Consider the following 8,412-nt stretch of genomic DNA (forward strand, 5'->3'; position numbering starts at 1 on the left):
CTGTTTATCTCGCAAAGTTTGTAACACAAGTCTCAGATGTTCGGCATGCTCAGTTTCATCACGAGAGTAAATCAAAATATCATCTATAAATACTACCACAAACCAGTCCAGATACTGTTTAAAGATCCGATTCATCAAATCCATGAAAAAGCAAGTGCATTAGTAAGTCCGAAAGGCATAACCAAGAACTCATAATGTCCATACATCGTTCGAAAAGCTGTCTTTGGCACATCAAAGTCTTTAACTCGCAACTGATAATAACCTGATCTCAAATCTATCTTCAAAAACACTGAAGCCCCTTTTAGCTGACCGAACAAATCATCAATACGTGGCAACGGATATTTATTCTTTATAGTCACCTTATTGAGCTATTGGTAATCAATACACATTCTCATTGTTCCGTCTTTCTTTTTCACAAATAGAACTGGTGCACCCCAAGGAGAGAAACTCGGTCGTGCGAAACCTTTATCAGTCAACTCTTGCAACTGTACTTTCAATTCTTTTAATTCGGTCGGTGCCATACGGTACGGAGCTATCAAAATTGGAGTCGTCCCTGGTACTAACTCAATACCAAACTCTACCTCTCGAATAGGTGACAAACCCAGTAATTCTTCAGGAAACACGTCTGAATACTCACACACTACTGGTATGGATTCAATCTTCTTTTCGGTACTTTACTATCAAGAAAAAATGCAAGGTAAGCTTCACAACCTTTTCTCACATACTTCTGAGCCAACATTGAGGATATTATTGCTGGTAAACCATTCAGATCATTAGATTCAATCCGAATAATCTCATCATTCTGACACCGTAGATCAATAGTTTTCCGTTTGCAGTTTACTATAGCATCATGCAGAGTTAACCAATTCATACCCAAAATTATATCAAACTCGTCGAATGGCGACAGCATCAAATCAGCTGGAAAACATAAATCTCGAATCATCAACGGACAATTCTTGCACACTTTGTTAACCAAAACACACTGGCCCAGGGGTTTTGATACTTTAATTTCAAACTCAGTAACTCAACAGGTAGAGTCTTACTGAATACTAAAGTCTCACACATATAAGAATGAGTTGAACCAGGATCAATCAATGCAATAACATTAGTATCATAAATAGTGAAAGTACCAGTAATAACATCTGGAGAAGAAACCTCCTCTCGAGCACGGATGGCATATGCTCTGGCAGGTGCACGAGCCTCAGATCGAATTGTCGTGTCCTTTGCCCCTCTCTGACTACAACTAACATTACTCGTATGCCTGGGTGGTTTACCTCGTACTGACACATTACTCGGTCTGGTACTCTGTATAGTATTTTGCTCGGCCACCATCGGACACTCTCGAATAAAATGATCATTTGATTCACACTTAAAACAAGACCGATCATGAAATCTGCAATCTCCTGGATGCCATTTACCACAATGTTTGCACTCTGATCTATTTTGTCGAACATTACCCACACTAGCAACTGAAGTAGCTCGTGAACTCACAGAGGTCGATCTCGATCATGTTTAGGAAACCCTGCAGTAGCTTTGGATCGGCTATGATCCTCTCTGAATTTCCTTGAGGTCGACTGGAACGATTTACTAAATGATCTTTTACGGGAATCTCGAGCTTCATAGTCAGCTTTTCTCTTCTCTTTCTCAAGTTCTTCGGCTTTACAAGCTCGTTCAACAAGTACTACGAACTCTTTTATCTCAAGTATGCCAACTAACAGTTTAATATCTTCATTTAGCCCATCTTCAAATCTTTTACACATACTAGCTTCAGTCGAAACACACTCTCGAGCATATCTACTGAGTCTCACAAATTTCTGCTCATATTCTATCACTGTCATCCGACCATGTTTTAATTCAAGAAATTCCTTACGTTTCTGATCAATGAATCTCTAACTGATGTATTCCTTACGGAACTCAGTCTGAAAGAATTCCCAGGTCACTCGTTCTTTTGGAACCACCGATACTAGTGTATTCCATCAGTGATATGTAGTGTCCCGTAGGAAAGATATGGCACATTTCAAGCACTCATCAGGGGTGCAAGATAACTCATCAAACACTTGAATAGTATTATCGAGCCAGAATTCAGCTCGTTCAGCATCATCATCATCAGTGGCTCTGAACTCTTCGGCCCCGTGTTTTCAAATTTTATCAATAGGAGGCTTAAGTAATCTCATCGGATTACTCACTTGAGGTATAACAGGAACTGAAGAAGGATTAATCGGGGGTGGAGGTTGTTGTGTAGCCGAATTAGTCCGAATATATTGAGTAAACCAGTCGTTCATCATTCGGTAGAAGGCTTGTTTAGCCTCTACCTCCTGGTTACTCGAAGTTGGTCTAGAATCTACCGGCTCTGCCCCTTGCACGGGAGCAGGCGCTATACTCTCAACATCATCAGCTACGGCTCGATCGGGATCCATTACTATACGAAAACACATTTTTAGATGTCAGAAGTCATCACACTATTTCAGTATAAATTATGGCATGTATAGCTAGACTTATACATGCTACATTAGTCCTAGAATCGACTAAATCGTAGCCCTGATACCAATAAATGTAACACTCCTAACCCGTATACGTCGATAAATTAGGGTTACGAAGCGTTACCAGATAAAACGCAACTTAACACAGACATTCAGTAGAATTCAAGAATTTTACATTTATCTTAAATTAGTCAAATATGAAGTAAGTATAATTATAAATTTTACTTTAACCTTTTATAACAAAACATAACATTTCAGTTCAGTTAAACCGTAAGAAAAATAAGCTAGTTTCATATGGCTATTAATTATATATATACAGTACATTAAAGTACGACTCCCAAAATTTTATTTAGCCTATACATGCCATAAGTTAAAATTTAAACGTTTTAATACCGAGATAGTAGATAGAGTGATGATCTTCGCTAACGATCCCCGAGTCTGCAGCTTGGTTTTTAACTATAAAACAAATGGACAAAAACAACCAAAGTAAGCTTTTATAGCTTAGTAAGTTTATAGCATATCTAAAATACATATAAACGAACATATGTATAAACATTATATGCTTATAATCAAGTTACAGACATAATCATTAATTGCATATACTAATTTCTAAAATATTTATCATTTGCATTTCATCGAATGCATATCTATGATCTTTCAAATACATAAGTCAAAAGCTTATATTTTTACTTATCAACTACATGAACCAAATGCACATTTATACTTCTAATCCACATGTGCCGAATGCATACATGTATATTCAACAATTTTCATAACAACCAATATATGTGCCTATTCACTAAACACATAGATCCAAACATTTATATGCTCATCAAATACATATAAATAAATGTTCATATACTTATCCATTACATATAACTAAAATCATATATATATATCAAATGCATATAATCACTTAATTTAACAGATTCACCGGCACTTAGCCTGCTAGGCTTATAGCCTGATTCAGATCACCGACACTTAGCCTGCTAGGTTTATAACCTGATTCAGATCACCGGCACTTATCCTGCTAGGTTTATAACCTGATTCAGATCACCGGCACTTAGCCTGCTAGGTTTATAACCTGATTCAGATCACCGGCACTTAGCCTGCTAGACATATAGTCTAAATAATTTCACTGGCAATAAATCCGATTGGTACTGAGCTTTAACAAAAGAATCTCAATTCACAGAAGTTGTATCTCATATTTGTATATAAAATCCACATAAAATTCAGCTCAATATTCATAACTTATATCTTTAAAACACATGGATATATATAAATCCCAATCATCAAATCTAACTTAAATAATTCAATAATTCAACCGAAACACATTTATATATATAACCTCATACTTTAGATTCCACTACTAATATCATAAGATTTAACTTATAATATACTATGTACTTTTAACATTTGAATTCCATATATACCTATATAATTTCATATACCTTTTAAATACAAGATCTTATACATGTACATATATACATATTCGAATCTAACAAATATATATTACTCTATGCTTATATTCGAAACAAGAACTTGTACTTTTATACATTATTTACATACATATTCGAAATTAACACATATATATAAATATAATTTAATACCTATACTCAATATAATTATTTATTCATATATATATATGCTTATTCAATCCAACTTATACAAATATTTGATACATATATATATCTTTATATATATATATCTATTCGAACAGCATGTAAACATATAAAACAATTAACATTAACTAAATTAAAACTTTATTGACATATATACATACCTATGTTCGAATACATCACATGCCTATAGTTCCATACCTAAATTATTTACAAAGATATTGATGTATATATATTTGTATATTCATACTCATTCGAACCTAACACATATGTATACATAATTTTCATACTTCTCATTCGATTTATATACTTTTAATTTTAACTCAACATAAATACATTTGATATTCATACATGTAATATAAACTGGTTTAATAAAATTAAATAGCTAATAAACTTACCTCGGATATCAACGGACACGATCGACTATTCAACTACTTTCGTTTTTCCTCGATCTAAATCTGTTTTCTTCGTTTCTCGATCTAAACATATTCAAATTTAACCTTTTTATTCATCAAAACATTTAATTAAATCCAAAAATACATAAATGATAAAATTACCATTTTGCCCCTAATATTTTACAATTTTTACAATTTAGTCCTTTTTGCACAAAACACAAAATACATAAAATTTGCCCACACTAAGCTAGGGATGAATGTTCATTATCTTCATACAAGTCCACACATTTCATTTATTTCACATTTTAATCCCTTAAAAAATTCATTTTCACAATTTAGCTCTAATTTCTCAAATTCACTAAAAATTCAAAAACAAAACATGTTAACCTATCACATTTCTTTCATTTTTCATCATCAACTATCACAATGTTCAAGCATTCATCAATGGCATATTTCAAAATCATCAACAATTCACAAAATTAAGACATGGGTTTTGAAGTATTCAAAGCAACGATCTCAAAAACGTAAAAATTATCAAAAACCGAACAAAATTCATACCTTAATCAAGCTTTGTAAGTGCTGAATATTCCAAAGCTTTAAACCCTTATTTTTCTCTCTTAGTTTCGGTAAAAAAGAAGATGAAGAACATGGTTTTAAATTTTTATATTTAACATATATTAACCATAATATTTAATTTACTGAATTAACCTTTGTTAAAATTATATATAACACATATTATAAGGTCATTCTTGACCATTGCCGTCCACTCACCTAATGGTGGACTAATTGCTTCTTAAATCCTCCAAATTATAAAGACAACAACAAATAGATACTTTCATATTTAACCATTAAATTTTTATTTTACGCGATTTAATCCTTTTATTTAATCAGACACTCAAACGACGAAATTAAAACATGAAAATTTCATAAAATTAAATTCACACATAATAAACACACAAAATAATCCTTTTATTTAATCGGACACTCAAACGACGAAATTAAAACACGAAAATTTCATACAATTAAATTCACACATAGTAAACACACAAAATAATATTAAAATATTTTTTTGACTCGGACTTGTGGTCCCGAAACCACTATGTCCGATTAGAGTCGAAATCAGGCTATTACAGTGTCTATTACAGACGAGTTTAACCTGAAAAATCAATAGCCATTATGGCCTAGAGTCTTTTATCATCAAACCCTTTCGAGAAAAACCTTATCATGTAATGGTTCTCTCTCTTGAATCAATAATCATTCTCTAAAACAATGCAAAACTTCAAGTAGGTATCTAGGGTTATCCTTTTTCTTTCTCAGCCAATGTGTTCACATATAGCCCCCATTGCCATATATTACCCTTCAATTACAGCTATTCTTGCCATCATGAATCATTTTATGGGGATATGGGCAAAACTCAAAAACTGACCTCAAACCGGCAAATATTTTACACTTCAGATTGGGATTATATTTGGGCACACAAGGGCAGTGCAAACCAAGTTGCTAATTGTAAACACTATAACCTGTTAAACCTACATTTCTTGTAGTGCCTTGACTGCTTCTTCCACAATTCTTTCTTCACATAACAATCCCATGATCTTTTCATAGTTCAATTCATTGATTCTTGATTTCTCTATGTTCTTCCACATACGAAAAACCTGTTCACAAACGCATAACCATTAAAAATCAAAGAATAATCGAATAGAAAAACTAGAAAACATCCCATATTTTACAATATTCTGTATTTTCCCATCTATTTTCTATCCCTTTCTCAGTGACCAAACAGAGTGCCATTTCCATTCGGTTCAAATAAAGCATCAAAATAATCATTACAACCATAGAACCCAACTTCAAAACTCAATAAAAATCTGAACTTTAAGGACTATCTGTATTTCCTATATTTTCCCATCCATTTTTTAACCCGAATTTCTCATTTTCCATTCCTTACTCAGAGACCAAACAAACTGTCCTTTTCATTCAGTTCAGATAAAACATAATAATAAATCATTACATACTTATAACCCAACTTCCGTATGTAGTAAAAATCTGAACTGTAAAGACTAAATTCACTGTATTTTCCCATCCATTTTCTAACCAAACTTTTCCTTTTTCCATCCTTTCTCAGAAACCAGACAAGGTCCCATTTTCATTAAGCATCATAATACATCATTACATCCTTAAAACCCAACTTCCAAATTTAGTAAAAATCTGAACTTTAAGATCACAAAATTATTAAAACACAGAGAAAGAGTAAAAAGAAAGGAACCTAGAGGATTTCATTGGATTTGAAGGCATGCCTGAAAAATTTAACTGCAGCCCAGAAATCATTTTTGGTCCAATCTCCATCATCTCCAAGTATTTGCATAGGGCAAGAGCCCTCCTTCACCAGCTTTTCAATTAAAGCCCTGAGCCTCCGGTGTTGATGGTAAGTCTCAACAAGAAGCGTGGTATGGGTGAGCAACCATCCGGCGGCCGCCGCAGCGTTGACGGTGATGAGCGAAAAGAGGATAGACATCAACAATGCCTGGTTGATTTTGGGAAGTGGGTTTGGATGAGAATTGATTTCTTGTTGTCACTATTAATTGAGGATTGCCATCTCAATGTAACTTTGTAGAAATTCCCGATCATTCAAAACAATAGAGAGAGAAAAGGAGAACAGAACCTGTTGATAACAAGCACACCCAAGAAGAAGAAGCACACCCAAGATGAGGAGGAGAGGCTAACGTTGATGCACAGAGAGGAAATGAGGAGGAAATGAAATGAAAAGGAAACGAGAGGCTGACCCAAGAAAAGGAATGGAAAATGTCTTACAGAAATAAAATCGGTTAGACATTTTCCCATGTGTTTGAAAATGAATTCTTGAAAAAGAATTCTTTTGGTCAAACAAACATGGTAAAAGAACAAAAATGTTTTTCAGAAAATCAATTACTGGAAAACAAACAAAACATACCCTTAAAAATAATTATCCATGTTCTATGTATAGATTTTTAAAGAAATTCATTAAAATTTTTAAACAAAAATTAATATTATAAAAATATTATAAATTTAATATACACAACCAACTTGTGATTAGCTCCTATCCAAGGGCCAAATTTTATAAACATGCCATTTAAAAAAAAATTAGGGATTTGAGTTGAGACAAATTTTAGAGAGAGACAAAAAATACGTCAGTGTAGATGCATTTTTTGAATTTTTTAATATATAAGTTCATTTGGATAGATAGTTAAATGTTAGTAGTTTTCTCATTGAGTTTTGGGTTTTATTCCTCTCCTACTTATATTTGTATTTTTTATTTCATGTTGCTTCAAGCTTTGTTTTATTTTTAATTAATTTTTTAACATATTAGCTCCTCTAGTTAGATGGTTAAATAATAGTGGTTTCATTTTTTAGTTCTAGGTTAAATTCTTCTTCTAAGCACATTTATATTTTTTTATATTGTTTCAAGCTTTTTTTTTAATTTTTAATTAATAAATATATTGTTTTCAATTTTTTTAATTCATATTTTTAATTAATAACTCTTTTATTTATAAGATCAAATAATTATTGCAAATATCATTATTTTTAGTAAATATAACTTTTATATGTGTAATATTTATTTTTCAATCCATATCACGAGTGTAGTATGTTAGAATCATAAATTAATATATGATACAAAACTTAATAAATCATAAATCAAGATCTGTCATGTCAAATCATCAAGAGCAAAGTAAGAATAAAACCAGATGCGGAAGCGTACTTGAATCCATGAATTCCTTGAATTTTTTCGGATCTTGGGGATTTGATCTTTTAAATTAGCACACAAGAAGTTTAAATAATATTTGCTCTTTCTTTCCTAAGGATGAGATATTAGAAAAGTTATATTGTATGTAATTTGGGGACCATAACCCTAATATATATAACTTTCGCACATTAGCACTAATT

At 32.3% G+C, this 8,412-nt stretch overlaps 1 protein-coding gene across 3 annotated transcripts; it reads right to left on the reverse strand.

Moving 5' to 3' along the window:
- Nucleotides 1-5,772: 5,772 nt before the first annotated feature.
- LOC107910659 (pentatricopeptide repeat-containing protein At4g14190, chloroplastic) lies at nucleotides 5,773-7,439 on the reverse strand. Of its 3 annotated transcripts, XR_005910313.1 has the most exons (3): nucleotides 7,154-7,416; nucleotides 6,758-7,015; nucleotides 5,773-6,149 (listed from the first exon to the last, which is right to left on the reverse strand). XR_005910313.1 is itself a non-coding variant. In XM_016838597.2 (2 exons), exons 1-2 carry the CDS (start codon nucleotides 7,004-7,006, stop codon nucleotides 6,125-6,127), a joined length of 243 nt encoding a protein of 80 aa, XP_016694086.1. In that variant the 5' UTR covers nucleotides 7,007-7,418; the 3' UTR covers nucleotides 5,773-6,124. The 3 variants fall into 3 exon arrangements, 1 of the variants encoding a protein (XP_016694086.1); XR_001687712.2 differs by having other exon boundaries at nucleotides 6,758-7,439; XM_016838597.2 differs by having other exon boundaries at nucleotides 6,789-7,418.
- Between the last annotated feature and the right edge of the window lie 973 nt (nucleotides 7,440-8,412).

Source organism: Gossypium hirsutum, chromosome D02 (genome assembly GCF_007990345.1).
Source record: "Gossypium hirsutum isolate 1008001.06 chromosome D02, Gossypium_hirsutum_v2.1, whole genome shotgun sequence".
NCBI lineage: Eukaryota > Viridiplantae > Streptophyta > Magnoliopsida > Malvales > Malvaceae > Gossypium > Gossypium hirsutum.